General features: G+C 35.7%; 1 protein-coding gene across 1 annotated transcript; it reads right to left on the reverse strand.

Annotated features, from left to right (window-relative positions):
- Positions 1-397: 397 nt before the first annotated feature.
- On the reverse strand, positions 398-23,684 carry tlcd2 (TLC domain containing 2). The gene is made up of 4 exons (XM_067508364.1): positions 21,794-23,684; positions 21,330-21,412; positions 14,820-14,902; positions 398-3,244 (listed from the first exon to the last, which is right to left on the reverse strand). Exons 1-4 carry the CDS (start codon positions 21,970-21,972, stop codon positions 2,864-2,866), a joined length of 726 nt encoding a protein of 241 aa, XP_067364465.1. The 5' UTR covers positions 21,973-23,684; the 3' UTR covers positions 398-2,863.
- Between the last annotated feature and the right edge of the window lie 523 nt (positions 23,685-24,207).

The raw sequence follows: 24,207 nt of genomic DNA on the forward strand, positions 1-24,207 counted from the left end.
ATATTTTACTGTATGCTTTCCAACAGCTCCAACATAACAAAACAAAACACAGCTACATCCGTAGTTTTCCTGGCTGCTTAAACTAATTAATTTAACACAGTGAACTATTAACTCTAATGTACAAAAAACCATGATAAGTGGCTCAGCTACAACAATAAAATGCTGGTATGCATAAGTTAAATCATTATAACTGATATAAATATAACTCTGCCCGGATGCATTTAAACCTCAAAATAAGTTATTTTACTTTTGTTAATCTAAGTACATTTACTGCTAATAATGTAATTCCCTATATGCGTGTGGTTTTATTAAGGGGGGGCTTCAACACAGTGGCATTGCTACAGTTACCTCACCATGTAACTCTCTGAACCTTAAGAAGCCAGTGAAAAGAAAACAGTAATTTCTTCAGTATTTATTTCATGTTACACAAATGTTATCATATAAACACATAAATCGACGTTCTAATTACAAAACTTTACTGCCAAAACATGAAAAAACAATTTACACCTTAAGACAAAATTGTGTGAAACATGACAGTTTGATGTTCTGATTAAGTGGCTGATTTTGTTTTAAGAAGATCAGTTGCAGGTTGTTCCCCTTATGGAAGGTTCATAAGTCCTTGATTGGCTGCACAGTGTAAAGTCTTCATTTTTTCTTTTCATTTCAATTTTTAATATTTACCAATAAATAATATTTCACCAATCACCCCCCCAAAAAAATCTAGTCTATAAAAAAAATAGAAATGGAAAACTGGATTGTTGGTTGTGACAAACGAACAAAACAACATTAATCTCTTTAATAACAGAGTTGTTAAAAAATATAAAGATCAATGCAGCCATCTGCCACGATTACAATATTATGAGAAAGATGAAGCTGTGTGTCAAAACAAGTTCATAACTGCTTCTATTTTATCTGTAAAAACAAAACATTATGAAATAATGTTCACTACCCACATTCATAAACCTCTATCATCTTCATCTTGTGGCATTGGCTCAATCATGTTTTGAAATTTAAACCACCCAGATAGCATTACACTTATATGTTGAGGAAAACCAATTTGAGTTCACATGGCAATTCCTACAAGCACACAGCAACATAATGAACAAATCTGAAATTATTGATATAGAATTCCTATAACATTATAGACTTATGCATCACATTGACAAAGACAAGCTTGTTTGTTAGAAAGAACTTAAACTTCCTCCAGCTGTTCATAAAACCTCAAAGCCTATGTAAATAACTATAGACAATAAAAAAAAAAAAAAGATACACTCCTGTTTTTTTAAAAAAAAAAACAAGTGGGAATCAGATAGAAGAAGAAAAATTCAAACTTTACTGCCATTCTGCCAGACAGCGTTCTCTCTTTTGTGCAGTTATGTCTTTAACGTTTACATTGACGAAAGTTAAATTTGAGGAAAGTTTGTTTGTCAGTCAGATGCATTTAGGCGCTTACACTTTGGGTCTGATATTTTCTCTGAACTGAACTCAGGATGTTCGGGTCACTGACATGCTACTGTGTTTTTAATATGATTGCAAAGTCTGACTTTAGGGCTTGAATATAAACACTTTCAAAGTCACACTCAGTCAAGGACATTCTACCTGCGTAAAGGAAATAAGCATACATTAGAACCCAAAGTGGCAAAAAACATAACTTATATGATCACCTTTACTATAAATCAATTGTATTTCACAAATAAATTACAAACATAAACAATTTAACCGATCAAACAATTAACTGACACACAAACCAAGAATAGCTCAAAATTTCTATGCTATATAAGGACTATGATACTATGATGTCATTTAGCAGAGCTTGTAGCCAAATATGTAACACACCTGTCGGTTCCAACACCAGGAATTCCTCTTATGACTGAGGTGATGTTGAGGAGTGTGAAATCCTCCACCTGCCTGTCTGAAAGCAGCAAATGCAAAGTGTACACTCTCCCGCTAAAGACAAATCCTGAAAATATTCCTGTTGGTTTGTAATACAGCACTATCTACTATAGTTCAGCTAGTGTACTTTTCTCATTATGTGACAGATGTACACACAAAGGCAGCAGGCAGTGTAAACTGTCAGACACTAGAGTGCTGATGGACACTGATGTCACTGTTGAAGGATGCTGGGAAGTCAGATGTGACCTTCTGTCCCTTTGACCAGTGTAACTGATCCAATAGTCCACTGAGCCAGAATGTGCTCAATTTAGATCTCTAACACAATGACTTGAGTGGTGGACAGTGCCATCTGCCACTGAGATCTGAGAGCTACAAGCTGTTTTAATGGATGGGTTATACAGAGTAATTATCTTTAGTGACCTTATCACAGATCACAGATTTGTTCAGGCTTTATAAATTATTTTCCTAGATACTTAACTACAATTTAGTAAAATCTAATCGAATCTCCCAAATACAAATCTAATTTGTTTTATTCATATTGTGCTGTCAAAGTAAAATCAATGCTACTTCAAATCTTTATATATTTATTTGCCACTCTAAATAACTTGCTCCCTTATTTTTTTGTTTTCTCTAATAAAGAAACAAAGAACTGAAACGAGCTTCGGAGGTAGCAGGTTGTTCAAATTTGAGGACATTTGTTGCAAAAAGACAGTACCCGCTGCTGGTGTAAAATAACAAGAGGGTGGCAATTCCACTGATGTTTACTTAGTGTTTAAAAAAAACATGTGATGAATTAAAGCTTTTTTTTTAATTAATTAGTTTTTTAAATGATATTACTAAATATATTATGTATTTGTTTCTGCTATAGAGACCTCCTTACCTCATACCAAAACTCAACCACAGGGTAATAATACAGTAATGAGTGTGTTTATGAATCTAAGCCTTTAAGTGTCTCTTTCTAGAGTCCTTTTTACATCTCCTTCTCTTTCTTAGTCTCCCGATTGCTGCTTTTCAAAAAGTCAGTCCTGAGCAGCCGATAAAAAAGGACAATGTTCATGACTGTCATGATGGCCATACCCACACTGCCCAGAGTGTACGCCACGAGGGGCACGTTGTCCCTATTGAGCACTAGCCAGCGGGTCATCCAGGCCAGCGTGTTGATGCGGAACACCACATATGTACCCAGGTTTATCATGCTGTTGACCCGGTACAGTGTTCCTGTAGCAGTGTTTGCCATACGCAGGATCTGCCGGAGGTGGAGGAATACAGAGTTGATCTCCACCAACAGAGCCACTACAGCAAATCCCACATAGCGACATGACAGCACAGAGAGGCCGAAACAGGTGATCACCTAGAAGAAGAGGCAATGAGAAATAAGTCAGAGGTGCGACATTATATAGTAAGTAATGAAAAATGTTCAAATAATGAATATTAGAAAAAAATGAAAGTACAGTAGAGCCCGGCAAATAATACACCACCATGTGTCATAAGTCCATTTAATAAAAAAAAATGTACTATGAAATAAAAGTATGAGTGACTGAACAGTGGTTCTTCTCTAAGTGGAGGTGACAAACTTTAACAACAATTTCCAGTTCAGTGCTGCTATCCAAATGCTTTCTTTCAGTTCTTAGTTTCTTTTCACACTGCCCCACCAAGGACACCACTCACTTGGCTCATTTCTGTTGAGTAATGCTTATGAAAGTATGTGATGTAACTAAAAGATGCAGTCCACAAGGTGGCAGCATCATCATCCAAAACCAGAAAAACTAAAGGCTGTCAAAAGCAAATGAAGAAATACTGTCTCCTTATTTTTTTCACTTAAGAGTCAGGGGGAAAGATTATGTACAGTGTCGTATATGCTGTGACAGGAGGCACAGCTGCTGTCTACCACACACACACGGCAGTTGTCTTGCAGGTGTAAAATCTGGGTGAGAGAAATGTGTTACCAAACCAATTTGATCAGCCAACTCTCCATAGGAGCCGGCACCCACTCACACTGCCCTATTTCAGCAGCTTCATTCACATACAAAGCACACTCATAGCGTAGCATGAGAACAAACCCTGTTACGACAGATTGTGCTCTGGTTTCAGGCGACCGTGCTTATAAATCAAGAGTGAGTGGTGGCAGCGAAAGAGAGATGGTGAAGGAAGAGGACTACAGGTAGACTGCAGTCAAAGCTAGTTGTACAAGTCATGAGACATGCTGCTGTGTGAGAGAATGACCTTTGCTATCAGCCATGGCTCATTTAGAGAGGGATCTTTTGTTTGTATATTTGTGATGCTGAATAAGGTCATGGGGTGTCTTCTGTAATGCAATAGTCATGTGACAAATGGTAGTAGGTTGGGCAACAGGGCGTGTGATCCCTCTCCCTTACATTATGTAGCCATTGTGATACTTAAAGCTTCTTTGGCTCAAAGCGCTTTGAAAAAAAAAAACAAAAAAAACAACTTTCCTTCAAGAGATGTTTTTTGCTTGTTTGTCTGTTTTATACAAAATAATATGCAGCAAATTACATTAAAGTTTGACCAGTCCTTTTTTAAGACACGCTGTAGTTGACATACAGGAAACTGACATATAAGTAAGGCTAAGGGACAATAAAAGTACTTCTCTTGAAAACATGAACTGCCATGAACTACCATGCTAAATTTGAAGGCAGTCTGGGGCTAGTAGTTATTAAAATATCTAATCCTTGATGGAAAGGTTAAGAGAAAAAAAAACTACCTACTGCTATGTATCTTAAAAAAACACTTAGTTAATTGTATGCATGTGAACAATGAAACTGGATCTGATCTATCACAGTACCAATCAAACTCTTCACATGGTGATGACTCCTGTCAGGTGACAGTGATGATACTGTCAGTGCACAACTACAATGACCTCTGTGAAACTTCTGAATTTAGAAACAGTAAGTCAGCATGCTGGGACAAACAGTTATGTCAACAGGACACAGGGCTTTTCAGCACAAAACAAAGCCACATTCACTCATACATGAGCACCTCTTATGGGAGCACTGGTGCCCAAATGGGGTGATACAGATGCTGGACCCTGAAAACTACGTAAACAAGGTGCTGTTATCAAAGTCCCTGTCGAGCAACAACAAATTTTAGTACAAATAGTATTATCCTACTAACTAACTGGTTAGTAGGTTTTTTTTGATCACAGCATTCAATATAGGCAAAAGTCAGCCAAAATATATTTCGATCAATAGATAGATCGATAGATAAGCATGCTTTGGGACCGTTACCACAAACAGTAGTAATTGAGACCACACTCACACTGTAGGATTCATCCTCACATAAACACACATCATGGCCAGTGCACAGCTTTAACCAGCCGTCCTCAGCATGGCTTTGCTAAAATCTAATCTGACCTGGGAAGCTAAAACACGATCAAAAATAGGCCTGGGACAGTCACAAAAACCCTTACACAACTGTCAGATGAGGTCAAATTGTATGTAACAAAGTGTACGTAGTAAAGTAGCGTTGAACACACACTACACAGTACTAGCTATCGTGACTCTGCAGAGCAACTGTGAATGAATAGATAAAAAAGAAATACCCTAGATGGATTAAATTTAGAAACAATTCAACTAAATAAACTAATACAAAATATTACATCAAATCAATCACGATGCGTCAAAGAGATATGCGAATATGACTTTACAAAACTGTAAAGGAAGTTTAATCAAATCAAAACCTAAAATGTGGACACTGGATGGGATGGTTCTGGATGTTTCTTAATGGGACAATGTCATTTTGTTAATTCCTGCACGTCTATCTGGTTTTGTGGTGGTGAGCTCTCCTTTATTGATGTTAGGACAAGTTGTGCCATCTAATACCTAACCTGCTATAGACAAACCTATATTACATTTTATAACACACAATAAAGTTAAAGCCAATAAAGTTGATGTTTAAGGTCAGTGGACATGAACAGGCCCTCTGTTACTCATCCATAAAGCAAAGCAGCTGGCTCATACATTGTACTGTGGTGAGCAACAGCAGGATAATAAAGATGCACTGGTGGATAATGCAAGTTATTTTTGCAAGTTATTGTTGATTTTATTATCATAAATAAAATGTGTTAACAATAAAAAATGTGTAGAAAATCTATTTAACTGGGGAAAACTGTTTAACGGGCTAGTTTAGTAATGGGGCAATAGTTTAAAAAGGGGCGTTACACAAGGTCAAGTAGAGCCATTATTGTCACTTTGGATTTAAAAAAAATGTTTATCTAACTCCTCTGGCTCCTCCCAAATTGTGACACAATACACAAACATGTGCTAAGGCTGTAATGTCAGAGAAAGCTAACAGTATTACAATATTTCTGTAGTAAGCTGATTTTAAAATGGCCAGAAGTAATACATTTTTCCTCATTTTTTCTTATTGTGCTGAATTGCCAATAAAAGATATCTTCATATGCTCAGGAAGACTGAATACTCCAAATTGAAAGCCTAAAATCCGCTTGTTTTGCCATGTGCTAATTTTAAATCAAGAATAAACATTTAAAATGACCTTCTAAATGTTAATTGTTAACATGTTAATTGTTGTATGGGGATTGAAGTAAGTATTAGTGTGGTTTAAAATGAATAAAAAAAAATAGAAAAAAGAAAAAATGTTATTTAAGTAAAGGGCTTCACTTACATACATTAACTGTGTTTTTCTCTTCTATTTTCTCCCTGTGGGCTCAATTAGCTCATCTCTACAGACTAGCAGCAAGGGACCATGACTTCCTATTTTCAGTGGGAAGCAATGGGTAGATTGGCAGAGAAGTATAGTGGTATCCAGAAAATAAATAGAACAGGATTTCATAGAATTCCACCGTTGTTTAAAAAAGAACTACACAATGACATGGGGTGATTGTGTACTGTAGTCAAACTTTAAATAAGGATAAGGAAAAATGTCTTCAGGGTTTCTCCCGCAAAAACACAACTAACCAGAATTACCTGCTCTTACCTGAACAAACAAAACAAAACAAAGGACCTACTTAAACGTCTAACTGAAAGCAGGAGGAAAAAAAAGATTTAAAATAAATAAATAAATAAATCCTACATCTTCAGGCTAAAAAGAGAACACTACTATTTACACATCATTAGAGAACCAAATAGAATACGCAATGCATGCTGGACTGGCAGTAGTGAAGAGGACAGTCCCGCACGGGAGGAGCTGTATTTCAAAACCTCTGATGAGTGGCTGCAAACAATCAGCTCTTAAAACAACGTACAATCAATCAACACATTCACCTGTAGCTGATTTTGTGGCATAGCACAACACAGGAGATTATAATTCTATGGTTTTTGTTTAGCAGCAGCTGCTTGATCCAGTTATTTCACAGTTTTTTTCTTTTTCTTTTTAAGTGGAGTGGATAAGTTATACATACAAACTGGTTTTGTTTTTTTCTTACTGATTTTGCAAGAATCATAAAATAATGCAACAATATGTGAAACTACTTAATATATTCATCAAAAACATACTTTCACTTCAGCCCAGTTGGGCTTCTATCTGGCTTATTCTGCACGTTTGGGTTCACCACAGAGGATACTCGGGCCCCATGTTCATTTGGCATGTATACACACCCCAACACAGACGAGTCCACTGTGGCCACGGAGGATGGCTGTAACCCTTCAATGGCAAAACAATCAAAACTGGATTTTTATTGCCAACAGCAGGTGACAACAAGCAAAAAAGACCTAACCAGGCTTGTTGTTGTTGCTCTTTTCCAGTTTTGACTCTCCGTCCATCTTTTAAACCCTAACATTAACTAAAGTAATATAACCACAAATGCAATAAGTTACTTTTGACAGGTTTGTGATTAGTAAAGTAATAATTTCCATTTTTAACCAAGTACTGAGTAACGAATCATATATTACATTTTTTAACTCGCTAGCCCAATACTGACTTTTAACCACTTTTAACGTAGGTGATAACTCTGATTTAATTGTGTTCCTCCTAAGAAAGGACAAATCTAATTGCTAGAAACACTGGCTCCATTACCCATTTTTAAAAGTTACCATTGTAGTTTTTAAGTTTATTAATATACTATCTAGAAATTAGGATCGGGCTTTCCTGCAAATTACCTTTCCTTGCACAGTTAATGATCATCACAGTTAATATTTACAACAATGAACAGCATCCGTTCTTCAGTGCCCATGCAGATTCAATATCCAACAAACTACCCCTGATCCCCTACCCACGTAGTGAGTGGGAGACCTTTGCAAATGCAAAAAACAATAGTACAAATGTTACCACTTTTAATATTTTGTGTCGTCCATTCCAAAATCTGAGTAACTGTGGTTAAAAATGAAAATTGGCTTTCCTCCCTTCCTGTCACATTTTTTGAGACAGTAGTCAGAACAAACACAAAGGTGATTAGCAATTCTCTGGTCAAACCAGTTTCTAGCAGAAAACCTGGTTGCTACAGTAGACAATGTTTATGCTGAACGATAAATGAAAAAACAAAGCGGATGGTGAAGTAAGACAAGAACAACAACCCAGAAAGCTTTCAGGAGCATCACACAGCGTACACAAATGAGGGCGTGTGTTGGTGGGATGGAAGTGTGCACACATACCGTAGGAACAACTTCCATCCTATAACATACCACGAGACTCATTTCTACAGGCTCATGGCAACGGCTCAAGGACCAAAGGTGTGTTGTCAGACTGAATAACTGAGTGAGGAGTGCTATGTGGTGGCTTCACTCCATGTCAGCAACAACACACAAGGATTTAAGCAGGTAGCAACCACAAGCACTTAAGAACAAAAGAACCGGAAGGACACTAACAGACTAAATCAATCAAGAGGGCTGGCTCTGTTCCTGGGGAGCACTCAGACCCTTTGCATGTTATGGCCAACAGGAAGATGCTTTCTAAACTTCTCTCAATCCTGGACCGTTGCTCCCACCCACTGCACAGTGTGATGGTTGGTGGGATGAGCCCCCAGAGACTGACAATGATAAAGACTGATTACTACCAAGTGCCCCAAGTCCCCTTCTGTAAGGGGCGTGGTGTTGGAGACTAAAACCCATCATGTTTTTCTGTCATATTTAGCTCAATCCTACTTTTTGATGATTGGACTGTTGTTTTTATTTTTTTATATATATATATATATATATATATATATATATATATATATATATATATATATATATATATATATATATATATATATATATATATATATATATATATATATATATATATATATATATATATATATATATATATATATATATATATAACTTTTAAACTATCTTAACTTATGTCATCCTATCATCATTGTCCAATTATCCACTGCACTGCTTCACACACCTGTTTATTGTAAACCTTGTTTTGTTTATTCTTATTGAAAGATAGTGGAGCTTTTTTTTCCTTTGGTATTGGTGTGGTCCTTCTCTGGGTGTGGTTTGTTTCTCTGGGTGTGGTTTGTTTCTCTGGAGCAGAGAGCAGCTATAATGAGGCGTAGTCATTTCCCTTTGGGAATGAAAAAGCTGCTTGAATCTCGAATCATCATCAGGATGTGGCTTAATGACCGTTAACAGGTTGGTTTAGATTCATTGGGTACAGTCAGACACTGGGTGTGGAGGAACAGTGATTTGCTTTGCCTCGAACATAATGTATATATTTCTGCCGCTTCCTTACGTCTTAGAGTGGCAAAGGAAAGATAAAAGCCAGTGTGGCTTTTCCAATGCATCTTAACACTCATTAGGGCCAGGAAGCACAATGCTGAAAGTATTCTTCTCACAGAGAACACAGCAGGAAAAATACATATTTTGAACAAACAGAAAAATGTCTATTATTATCAATTCATGTACTCTACCAGTATTTTGCATCCAATTCAAAGTGTTAGCTTCATATTCCTAAATATGATTATATTCGCAAAATATATACAATATTTTTGGAAAATAGACTGTAAAGATTGAAACTACTCGTCTTGACAATAGAAGCCAGTTATCATAACTGGAAACACAACGAACACAAAGTTACTTTACTGAGTCAAATAAAGGTTCCACAAATTAACCCTCTGTAAAGGCAAAATCTTCTATTTTAACACTTCAGTTTTTGGGAGCCTGTGTTAATATAAGTTGCTATGGAATGATGTGTAATTAATAAAATAAGTATAATAAACACATGGATGGTTTTGGTATTTGATCCAGCCCTTCAAACTTTAAGCAAAATTAACGAAGTAATTGGTGACGTGTTAAAACAAAGATATGAGAGTGGCATCAACGATGGCAAGGTACAATATACAAAATATTTATGTTTGTTGTTTTCTTTTGTATTGGGTTTCCCCAAGAATTCGATGGAAACCTGGGATATATACTGACAAAAATGGCCGTGAAGTTGTTGTTTGTTCCCGTTGCTCGTTCCTACACTTTACTTTCACATATTTGCATCCCCTCCCATACTTTATTATATGCAAGTACTTTGGTATTCCCACAACAAACCTAGTCCAAGTTTATTCTTTCTCTCTTTATACTTTGGTTCTAGGAAATCAGGTGTGGAATCTCGAAAGTCCAAATGCACAGTCCCTACTCTGCCCCACCTTATCTTATAATAAAGAGAAGTACATTATGGTGTCTGTAACTCCTTCTGTATTCATAACATGCTGATGGATGGATATCTCTGTGAACACCATTCTTTGTTGTTATGCCAACTGTGAACAAATGACACCCACTTTTGTAGGTCACTCTGCTTTCCAGCCTTGGTTGACTTTGGAAAGCATATGCATGTGTTTATATGGGTGTGTACATGTAAACTGAAGGCAGTATATTATAGTATGGTTCATTTACACTAGAGTGATCTGTTCAGGATAGGACCTATGTTTTCAATTGCTATTCAAGATGGTCTTGAAAATGCAGGATTAATGACTGAAGGAAGAACAGCCGTAAGACAAATAACCAGCTGAGCTTTCAATATGTTCGTTTAAACAAGGCAGTCTCAGCAACAATGGAGAATTCGAACCAACTGAGACTTCAACCTCAGTGCCATAACATTAAGGAAACACAGATCAGCACCACAACAAGCAGCAGCTAGTGAAAGAAGTAGCTGAATAAAACAAAAGGGAACTGTTCAACACTGGGGAACACCGAGTGAAAGACAGAACTAGGAATACAGGATATTCTGGTTCAACATGCCAAGACATGGAACTTTTTAGCAGAGAACAACTTCCAGTGTCACATGGTGTCAACATGGTCAAAAGGTGCCATGTGATATATGTGATATATGGTATATGTGAGACAACTATTTTCATGAGCAGTAAACTGAGACAACTTCCATTAATATCTGTAGGTGCAAAATGGATCTTCAGGAGAATAAAACCTAACCACAGCTGATTTCCATAAAACAAATATGATGCAAGCGCCTACGAAGGAGTCAATGTTATTACAATACAAAGACATGCCAATGTTTTTTTGGATGTACCAAAATAATACATGTAGGTCAATTGACAACGCACTGTATACCATTCACAGATGGAAGCGGGAGGGTCAAAAGGAAAATTTTCTTTCTACCACTAATTGGTGTAATTAATGTTAGTGTAATTTTATGCTATAGCTAAGCTTTTTGATTGCTAACGAGGAATTTCATAAATAAAATTAGCAATGATGAGGGCCGCATACAAAATATGGTTATACTTAAAACATGTTTAAGCACCACAGACTAATAACAATTATGAAAGTTCTTGAAGATGCCATACAATAGTTTTCATTTGACTTCTGTGGGGACAATTGAGAAAAAAAGTTACATTTAAAAAAAATCTTAAAGCTGTGTTTATGAAAAATCCTCTGATCTGTGACTGCCTGAACGTTTAGGCCCATAGGCATCACCAGACTTATTTTGCCTGAGGCTATTAGTGCATCATACCTTCAGTTACCCGTAGTCTTTACTTCATAAGGTGGAATGCATCTTAATAGGATTAAGATCAGGTTACTGACTTGGCTAGTTGAGCATATTTACCTCTTTACCCTACAAATCTCTTTGGCTGCTTTGGCCATGTGTTTAAAATTGTTCAAAAGAAGTCATACCTGCCTGAGCCATAACGGAACCACATGCATATTTGACAGATGAGGTGGAGCTTTGGGTCACGACCCCAAAGCTCCACCAAAGCAGTTCCATCTTGTGAGTTTCCGATCACAAAGTCCTCTTTTGACAAGTACACATGTATCCCTGCATTTAATAGATCACTCTTAATTTGCTGTGCAGTCAAAAACAGATTTTTCTTCATGAGAATCATTTTCCATTCATCCACAAGGTCTAAAAGCTGAGCTGTTTTCTACTTTTCCCATGAGAACTAGCTCTTTACCAACTTAAAACCTCTCTCTGATAAACTTTTTGAGCCTCATTATCATCTTCTTTACTTGTTTGATTACCTGATGTGCTTAACCAATTCATATTGACAGACTTCTTCAGCTAAAAAAAAAAAAAAAAAAAAAAATTATCAATTAAGAACCACATGAGAGCCACCTGATTAGAATTTAGGGGAATGAGACAGTGCAGAAACATTTTGATTGGTAACATCATAAGTTTTAAATAAGGGATCTGCTTTACAGTTGTGTCAGCTCCTCTGCAATGATAATTCTATTACACCTAATGAGATGAGGTTGACAAACACTTATGAAAGCAGAAAGCAAAAATGTTGCAGAGGTTCAAACCTGTGTTAGAAGGCAAAGAGAGAGCAGAGGAGAAGAATTTGCTTTAACTAATAAACTTTGAAAGGGGAACATGGACATACTGTTTTGCTTTCCATCCTTGTGGAAAAAGTAATCAGCCCCTCTGCCATTTGGCATCCTTCTCTTCTGGCTCCTATGTTATATTACAAGTTCACTATTTCCAAGTATTGGGCAAAAAGGACTGAAACATTCTTAATATGAAGATGAAGGCCTCACACAAGAAAGACAAACAAACCTTAGTTTTACATTAGCCGTACACATACATAGCAGTTACACAGCAGCCGAAATTAAACAATGGCAGAAATGACAAATTTCACATTGCTGTACTTTCCTTCATGAGTAATGAGTTACTCAAGTTTCTTAGACAGAAACAAGAAGCTTTACTTTTGACTTCAGGCAATAAGAAGGGAAACGCTTTGCATAAAAAGTCTTGTTTCTCCTGGACTATGACATTGGGGACCAGCAAAACTGCTTTTCACATCACATGCAGTTATATTCTACTATATGCTTGTGTAACAAGAAACTCTCATGGTATACGAAATATATATATATATATATATATATATATATATATATATATATATATATATATATATATATATATATATATATACACATATATATATATACACACACACATATATATATACATATATATATATATACACACATATATATATATACATATATATATATACACACATATATATATATATATACATATATATATATACACACACATATATATATATATACATATATATATATATACATATATATATATACACACATACATATATATATATACACACATACATATATATATATACACACATACATACAGCAATGTGTATATATATATATATATATATATATATATATATATACATATACATACATACATATATATATATACATACATATATATATATACATACATATATATATATATACATACATATATATATATATACATATATATATATATATACATATATATACATACATACATATATATACATACATACATATATACATATATATACATATATATATATATATATATATATATACATATATATATATACATATACATATACATATACATATACATACATATACATATACATACATATATATATATACATATACATATATACATATACATATACACATATACATATATACATATATACATATACACATATACATATACACATATACATATATATATATACATATATATATATATATATATATATATACATATATATATATATATATATATATATATACATATATATATATATATATATATATATACACATTGCTGCTTTTAAACTTCCCTAGATTGAAATATTTCTCTGCTATCTGGAAAAACACCACCAGATGACATCATTCGAGGAGTTTTTTATCATTAGGACTTTAGATGATGTGTGAGCTCTGGAAAAGTAATTTGACTATGATTACAAACTCCATAGTTCCTCCAAGTTATGACATCTGGAGGCATTTTTCAGCACAAAGTGGACAGATATTTTGATATAGGGAAGTCACCGTTTAACAGCATGTACTGCCCAAACTAGAACCAACCAAAGCAAGTGCGAAATCAGTGAAGGCATCCTTTAAAAGCAGGAATAGAGGAAGGGTTAAATGACCTGTTATTCCCTCAGAAAAACACTACCATCATTTCAGACTGCTTAGTACCACCAGGTCATGACAATTAGGGAAAGTGGTAGTGGTATAAAAAACTGAAAATAAGCTGTGGGTGTCAGGTGGAGTTTGACTTTAAAAGTTCAATGATTGGAAAGGGGGTCAGTTACACAAGAATTGTCTTTGCTCCTTCCTTATTTGTTCATTGTGACTAGACACGAAAAACTTGTTTTTTCTTTCCCACATCTGTGCTTCTGACAGGTATGTTGGGGATTTCATGAATAGTTTGTCTATGCAGAAACACTCTTTTTTTACTTTCTGCTCTTTCTTGCACTTGCATCTCATGAAATGTAAACACTTTTCTGATAGGACTTAGATTTGTGCTGCCTTGAACCTCACTTGTAAGTTGCTTTGGATAAAAGCGTCTGCTAAATGACATAAATGTAATGTAAATGTAAGCAACTGCATAGTAACTCCATGAGGTAACTGGTATAGATATTATTTCTTAAAAAGACATGACTGTTACAGTTCAAGGTGTCACAGCATAGATTAAATTTTAAATTTGGACCACAGCTTAATTTTAACTATAAAAGTAATGATTGAAAAACCTACCACAATGTGATGAAAGATAAGCTCCCAAGACTGAGTCAGCTTCTGGTTCATCACCATGTCAAACAAGTCATATATGAAGTAACCTGTGAAAATAGACAGCATTTAGTCCATGTTAATCGCATTTTTGGGATCAACAATTCATAAAATAAAACAAAAACACGACAAAATCAGCCTCAAGCTTATCAAGAGAGCCACGGGGGGGGAGACCTAGCTTCCATGATGACAGCAATGGCAACCCAGATGTGTCTCAGAGGGGGGCTTTTCATATCCATCCACACCACCTCTTCCACACCACCAGCTGTATCCATGGTGACAGATTTTAGCATGCTGAATAAATTATGAAGTGTTGCGAATGTGACAAGGGAGCATAGGGCTTCGGTGTTTGGAATTAACACCTTTACATTGGGAATTTGACACCAGAACCTTTGTGTCAATGTGGTTTGATGTTTGGTTTGGTCACCATAAACCTATGTAGTTGCTACCAAAAAAAAGGATTACAAGATTACAAGACTGCCATGAAGAATTTGATTTGCATATGGTTTTCAAAATAGTTTATAGTGATTTATATGAGGATTAACAATGGACAAGGAAAACATCCAGCCAATAGAAAATAAAAAATAAAATGGTCCCATTAATTGTCTTATCTTTCCCATGTGCCTTTAAAATACAAAGTCAATGCTGTTTAATATTTGTATTCAACACTAATGGTTTGAGGAACAAAGAATGAGATACAAAAATAAATAAATATAAAAATAAAAACAACTTGCTTACTTTTAGTTTTTTCTTCTAGTTTTTTGTTCCTTTTCAGATTCTGTAACATGGCAATATTGACTTTTGTAAGGTTCCTTTTCAACTCTAACATTTAGTGCAAAAAAGGCATAAACAATAAGAATACCCAAACACAGAATACCTTATAAACTAGACAAATTATTAATTCGATCATTCTGTTCACAACTCAATCTTTTACACTCAATTCCTACCATCTCCCCCTGCCACACAACCTTGGTCAATGGGTTAAAAGACTGGAAATTCCAATTAACATATCGTCAAGGTTCCAGCTAGCGTAGCCCCTCTCTCACACTGTCACTAATGTGTTCCAGAACACAACAGTGAACTTTAACAATAAACTGCATTAAACTAACGCATACGTTTTATTTTTTTTGTGTAAAGTGACACACACTTCAGCCACTGATACCTGGCTCAATATAAACAAGTGCTGTTTTACATTTGTTTTCAAACTAAGCCTATGGGGGTTTCTTAAATGCAGAAGGATATTTGTGTTGTTACCTTGCATGATATCTTCAGCACATCACCTATTCTTGCTGGGCATCCTTAAAACTACAATATATATTTAAACAAAATGGGACTACTGTTTTGCTTAAGAGGTCTATTGCTCATTTTCATTGGGGTTTGCTTTGCCAAGGCCATTCTCTCTAGTTAGCAGCACTGCAGTTAAGCTTGTTTTGTGTCTTTCTTCATCCACTCTCTGTATCTCATCTGCACTCCCTTCTGGAGGCAGGGGACAGGAGAACTCTGCATGTGAAGCCTGTAAGAATGCTTCTCGTCATACTGTAGCATTGAAACATAATAATAAAAAAACAATTTCATCACAGCTTTTGCAATTTACCAAATTGCATTATTAAATTGCAACATCAATTTATAAATTTGAATCTTCAGACCTACTCTATATTTTACAATTAATGCCTATTGTGAGAATGAGGGAATCTAACACTGCGTGACTTTCTACTGGCTATCAACCAAAGTCTGAATAGAAAAGCCAGTGAAAGTAGGTTTTAGGTAAAATCCTCCAAACTAAATATACTTTTTTAATATTCAAAAGAACTGATTCAAGATGTTTGCATAACTGGGGAGTTTCTTTCTTAGACTAGGTGGTAAACAAATGGCTTTCAAGCTTACATGCCAAAATCATGACTCAACCGGAATAACCCAGTTAAGTATAAGAAACTTAACATTAGTCGCTTAACCTGATACTGACTGAGTTACTAGGAAATGTAAACATTTTAATTCTGTGGATTTTTGTCTCTATGGTCTGTGTAAACTTAAATAGCTATACGACCAATTCTCAACAAAATGTGCCCATGTGGTCACAACGAGCAGGTCCCTTTTTCTGTATTGTAGGTAACTTTGTATGCTATGGATTAAACCTTACAGGTAGAAAGAGAATTACACTTTAAACTGGTTATTATTAGCAACATGGAAAATGAACTACAGAGTCAAAAGGCTCATGAAATAGCTTATCACACTTAACATATCAACTGTTGAGATTTTCAGCAAGACATTTTTTGTGTAGTAGACAAGGTCGTCATTCAACAAGTGCAAAATCATTTATGGAATGTCACTGCGAGGGCTGCAGCATGGCATCACAATTAGTTAGGTTTAAATGCAAAAAAACAAACAAACAAAAAAAGACTAACATATCGTTGAAGCTTCAGAATAATCACACCACATTTTTATTGGGAGGGTTTGCGAGAAGCACTCCACCACTGCTTTTTTATGAATGACTCCACTTTCTGTTGCCATTGATACAGTATATTGTTTTTTGCACAGTTGTTGTCTTCATAACGTCACATGACTGCACAGGGTTACGCCTAGTGCCTGGGACTGCTCATAATGCACCCCATTGATCATCACATACCAACACTGCTCTTCACTCTGCCAGCTTCCAGGGCTGGGCTTTCTGAGAGAATGTCAACCATCCCAGGAATCCTTGGGGAGCCCTTGTGGCCCAGCATAAAGCCAATAAATTGTAGATTGAAGAGCCGTGATACGCAACTAGTTGCTCTAGAATACTTGATGGATTAATGAGAAAAAGTAATAACAGGGCAAGATGGTATTCTAAGAATGAGGGGCAGCAAAGGCAATTAGGTTTGAGAAATCCTAATGAAATCAAGCTAAATCTAACTAGTATAATTCTCTAATTTGGTTTACGGAGGCTATATTGTAAAGATCTCAGTATCTGACAATCAAAATCGAACTGAAATCTTTATATTTACCACTATCACTACAATATGGTAAGCGTTATCCATGTCAAGGGTTTATCAAAACAGTGGACAACCATCAAACTTAAATCACCAGTAAATAATATTTTTTACATTGAAATGTCTCCTTGAAATCATTTTGATAGTACACTGAGATTTAATACGGGAAATGGCTTCTCTGTCATTGTTGCTCTGTGCCTGGACTGCCAGATACTAGCCTATTGAACTTTGGAAGCCTGTCCCAGAGACCTCCCGAGAGAACTGCCCAATGCTTTATGGAACTGTATAGCTCTGTGTTCTGGCAAAACATACATCCAGGCAATTTCTACACAGTTTAAAGCATGGCTAATCACAGAGGGCAATATCTAAAGAAGTGAATATGAGAAAAACAAAGACGGGACAGAATACAGAAGAGATAAAAGGATACAAGTCAGATGTGGAGCAAGTGGGTATTTTCGGAAACTTATGCCGGAAGAAGACGATTTAGAAAAAATTAGTTTGACAATAAGGAAATTAGTTTTTCTAATAATAAAAGAAATATTTGTTTGTTATCCAACAGCTGTCTGTCTGTGCCAGATTGGAAGATTGGATATAAGAGATGAGAGGTGCCACTCACCTCTGAAGACCGCTGCCTGTGCCAAAGATTTACTCTGCAACAACTATAAACAAGAGTGGACAGAGTTTTTCTAGACGAGTGCTACCTTAGCTTTAACCCCCCCAGCTGATCTTGCTTCAGTTTCAGAATGTCCCAGTTTAAATGTTTGTATAATGTCATTAAATCAGTGAATCAAATTGTACTTCTGAATCACGACCTATTTGAAGCAAGCAGCAGTTGGACAATAATGTCAAGTGTTAATATAGAAAAACAAACAAATATCATACAATCAACATTACACAACAGATTTGGCAGAAATACTTGATAAACTTAGATTGAATAATTATAATTACTGTGGAACCCTGTTCACCTCTGACACCCCTGCCCCCTTCCAGCCACCACCACAAGTATAATAAAAATCTTTAGGAAACACAGAGGTTAGTGATTGTATAAATTTATATAGTTTAAATGTAAATTTAAACTGAAATGCTGTTAAAACAAGTTCAGCATGATACAGCATTATTTTAAAACTTACTTTTAAATCAGAGTAATTTTTTAATCCTCAACTATATGCAGCTACAACAAACCTCTTTAAATGCACATAATTTACAACAGGTCACAATAACTATCACAATTATCCGATAGTGGGACCAATTACAACCATGAGAGCTTCTCGTGGGTAAGTGTGTCATATCTTTAAAGTTTTACATAGGCCATTTTCATTTGGTGTTTTATGTAATAAATATTCTGCTGAATCAGAAATCAAGTCAATTTATGTTCTTGTTTTTTTACATTTGTCACGCTTGTTAGGTTATTTCAGAGAGAATAGTAGATTTTGTTTCATAGAGGGGTACCAACAGTTTTGTCCATGTGTGTATGCTTTATTTATTTATGTGGTGTAATAACTGAATCTGTTTTCATTGGCTTTTTGCCCCTGTCAGATTAAAACTTAATGAGTAGGTCTTTGATTCAAGTCCTATAGTCTATATAGGGAACCTAAGTCTACTAAAACTGAAAGAACAATACCAAAATCTATTTGTGTTATTTATTGACATTTTTCTGGGCCAATCAATTAAAATTCTTAAATGTGATTAATTGCAGACAGTCCAGAGTTAATAGATGTATCCCAAAAAGAATGCACATTTCATCTACTCAGAATTTCCTGTAAAAACACATTTTTTAACACAGGAGTGGACAAATGGTACTCACTTGGTTATAATTATATATATATATATATATATATATATATATATATATATATATATATATATATATATATATATATATATATATATATATACACATACACACACACACACACACACACACACACACACACACACTCAGAGTAAACATACTCTGTCCGCTAAACTGACTCTGATCAGCTTTTCTGAAATAAAATAGTCTCAAGTTCACCATGTCAGGGTTATTCAGCACATTGGTTTGACAAACCTGAGACTTCAAAAGCACGGCTGTGGCCTTTGAGGCCCAGAGTTCGACACCTGTGTTCTCAATTTTCGCTTAATGCGAGAGTGTGTGCACACACTTTTTCAGTATGTGTAAGTGAGTGGTGGGTTAACAAATTTTAGAAATTAAAGGAAGGAATGTCTCATTTTAAGGGGGCCTGGTGGCTCAGTGGTAAAGCACTGGGTTGGGATACAGAAAGCAGCGGGTCATCAATGGCGACTTTGGTGCCTGTCCAGAGCCCGAACTAAATGGGCAGGAAGGGCATCCGGCGTAAAAACTCTTGCCAAATTAACGTGCGGAACACCTTCCGCTGTGTCGACCCTTGAATGGAAAAGCCGAAAGCCATTTATCAAAAGAACGTCTCATTTTAAATGTATTTGGCCAACAATAAATTACCACTATTAATGTAATTACTCCCCAACATACACTGGTCCCAGGTCTTCCGCTTTCTCTCCTTTAAGAACGTGGAGCTCCTGTCTAACACCCACCCAGCCCATACAAAACCAACGTGAGTGGACACAGACATTTGTCGGCATCCGGTCTTCGATCACACTAAAATACCAATTCCTGCTTATTGGGCATTTCAAGGATGCCTTCACTGATTTTCAACTTGCTTCTTTTGGTTCTAGTTTGAGTAGTACATGTACATAAATCCCATTAAACTCACCTTTAACTTCACTATATCATAATATCTCTCTAGTTTTAGCTGAAAAATGCCTCCAAAGGACATCACTTGAAAGGAACCCTCAGTTGAGATTATATCATCTTGTTGCTCACACTATGAAGTTTGTAATCGGGGTCAACCTGCCTTTGCAGAGCTCCTTCAGATGACATCATCTGAGCTCCTAGTGAAAAAAACTCACCAACAGGTTTTTTTCAGCTAGAAGCAAAGAAATATTTTAATATAGGGAAGTCAGAGGGAAGGTTTAAAGCATGAATGTACATTTACACCCTAAACTAAAGTCATAGAAAGCTAATTGAAAATTGGTGAAGTCGCCCTTTAAAGATAATACAGCACATCAGAATGTTAAATGCTAATTCAATGGGCATTAAAAGGGCTAGTAGTGTATAAAAAGCATGGCTTCTCTCAGTTTACTACATTCATATAGACAATATGCTTTCCATAACATCTTCAGATAATGCAAAGGCTGTAAAAGTTCAATGTCCAAATTTTTAAGATTAAAAAAAAAAAAAAAAAAAAAAAAACCGCTTTCGTAACGAACCAATTAGGAAATAAACACTTGACAGGACTTGCATTAGCTGGGTAAAACGCATGTTTTATATGAACTTTAAAATCCATTACCTAAAACTGTAGGTCTCATTTTCCATGACACTCCTCGGATTTTGCAGCACCTCTGTGTGCACCCTCACTCCACCATGTGCATTCTAGCCCATTCACAGTAGGACACATTGCAACTGAGCACTGATCACTGCAGAAGTGCTACTCACCAATCGAAAAGGACACCAGCGCATGAGAAAACACAGAGTGAGTTTCTATCAAGTCTTCGGCCATCCGTGGGTGAAGGAAAAAGCTAAAAAAAAAACAAAACAAAAAAACACACAAGATACAGGATTTCAAAGGAGCACGTTTGTGGAGCTTTATTTGAGTGATATATTTCCATTAAATTTATATTAGGCCTTTTATGTAGCTAATTATGCTGTCTGTGTTAGTCATGCAGTCAGCTACTTACACCATATCGTTATTCCAGATGACGCTATGAATACTGGTATAACTAGTATATATAAAGGATTCAAAGGGAATAATCTAGCTGAATATATAAAGGTCGCGCCAAAAGCCAGCCATTACTGAAACAAGGCTCGCAAGCCAAACGTGTAAACTAATATTTTCCATTCCATTAAAAAAAAAAAAAAAAAAAAAAAAAAAAAAAATTCAAAACATGTACTTTTCTTACCAAAGCACTGCCCATATCGCAGTGATAAAACTGTGCACGAAAGATGTTGATATATTTCTCCATTTCCATGCATTTTTGCAGGCAGACTGGGGCAAGGGGAGTTTACCGACCCCAGCGTTGACAAGTCTGAAAAATCCAACGGAGCTCCCAGTCGTTAGAAGCACTGAACTTAACTCCATCCCTGAAATGTTTGTCAAGTTGGTGAGAACCGTCACAGGTTACAAGCTGCCTCCAATGTGAGCAATATATATAATGCAGGAAGCCTACGACTGTGCCCCAGCCAGACAGACGGTTATGGAATAAGAGCGACGACCGAGACAATCGCGTTTATATACGTCCAATCATTTCTGGTCATGAAACGCAGAAGAAGCGTGTTTTTTGCAGAGAAAGTGAAGGCGTGGACAGTCTGTCAAACGAAATCCCACTGGCACGGCCTGAGCGTTTATGATTCTTTTCTGCAACAGTCCTGGCAAGAAAAGCTCCGTGTGTAACTGGTAATGTTACGTTAGAGGTGAATGGAGAGACAAGCCTTTTAGCGTCATCTAGTCTAGTGAAACCGCCCTAGTGCAAAGCCTCCTCACCACTGGCTGCTGTAACTTTTTCACATCAACAGGAACCAAACAACGGAGTGTCCCCCGCTCTACTATAAAGGGGCGGGGCCAAGAGCACGTTTAGGCTAGTGTGGCATTCAGTGCTGTCGGAAATGTCACACAACTCACAGGACGCAAAATACACTAATATAAACAGTACATGACACATTCATATATTCACTATTATATAAGCAAGAATTCAGACAAGACGTGTGCTAATTATCAGTAATTTAAAACCTGAATCCGAAAATATACTGCTACTGTCCACAGCATTGTTTTTGTTATTGATGAATTTGATTATTATTTTTGAAATAAAAAATTGCCATTGCTGTGAAATATAAAAGAAATAATTTAAAATGTACATCAGGGTGTTTTGGTGTCTTCTGGTTTTGTCAGCCTAACCCATCTAAAACTCAAAAATATTCAGGTTACGATTATACCGAAGAATTAGAAAAACAGAATATTTTCATAGACATCTTATTCACATCAAAATAACTTTTGATTATGCTTTGTTAAAGGACAAACCCCTCAAAATAATTGTTGCAGCTCTAAATATTTAATTCTCATAATGCTATCTCATCATTGTCCACAATGCTTTTTTTTCCAGCTTAAAAATCCAAAAGCGAAGTTAAGCAAATGGGCATTTTATCCACTTCTATTTAATGTGTGTATTATTGATTTTACAAATGTGCAAACACTAACACTCTAAACTGAAAACAATGTTTATACAAACAAAAGCATGTCAATAATATTGAATGTCTGGTATTTAGCATAAAATGTTTGGTCAAATCTGTCATCTTATTATCTTAATCTTTGACTTTATATCAATTAAATTATTCTAATAAAACTATTGTGTATCTTTCGTTTCATGTATAGCTGTGTATGTAGACACCATTTAACAACTGGCATCTATTTCTGCATGGTAGAAAAAAGTGATTTTTCAAAGAAGCACTGTCTGAGCAAAGACATGGTAAATTACTAAGAGCACTGTAAGGTAACATTGTTTCCCACCCAACTCACTTGTTCACAAACCACGATGGTTTTATGTAAATAGTAGTCCATAACCCGTGTACATAAAAGCGTAAGAACTAAGCATGGTACACTGATTTGTAAAACATTAATTATGTACACATGTTTTATGTATTAGTGTTGTTTGATATTGTTAGAGAGATAGTGACGGAGGACAAAAAAAGCGTCATGCTCTTTCACAACAGGGCCTGGCCGTAAAACCAAAAGACTGCTGTAATTGCTAGTGATACAGCGCCATCACCTGGTTATTTGGCCGTGTCACATTCTAACTTTTACATTTTTCACGACTTTACATATTCTACTCTACTACAATTTAGATGCAAATATTGTTTTGTTTCATTACGTTCTTTTGATAATTTCCTCTTATGTATATCTTTATTATTTTATATAATAATATGGATCAACAGAAAATATACAAATAAGAGTTTTCTGGGGAAAAACCGGCGTTATAGTAGTGAAAAAGGCTCATATTTACAAGCTATCAACAATATTCATTACACATCACTTGATTAATTATTACAGTTACCACTTGGAATTAACAAATTAATAAACAATTTTGCATCTAAACTATCTTAATAGCATCTGGACATTATCCATGTTTAAATTGTTTAAACATTTACAACTGATGGACCATCTGCAGACACACAACAGGTAAAATAGATGCATCATTGTACAACATGTGCACTATTGTACAACAGATGCAGTATTTGCGTTGAGGATGCTGATGGAGAAATACAGAGAAGATCATAGGAAGTTGCATTGTTTCTTCATAGATTTAGAGAAAGCGTATGACAG

Source organism: Channa argus, chromosome 6 (genome assembly GCF_033026475.1).
Source record: "Channa argus isolate prfri chromosome 6, Channa argus male v1.0, whole genome shotgun sequence".
Lineage (NCBI taxonomy): Eukaryota > Metazoa > Chordata > Actinopteri > Anabantiformes > Channidae > Channa > Channa argus.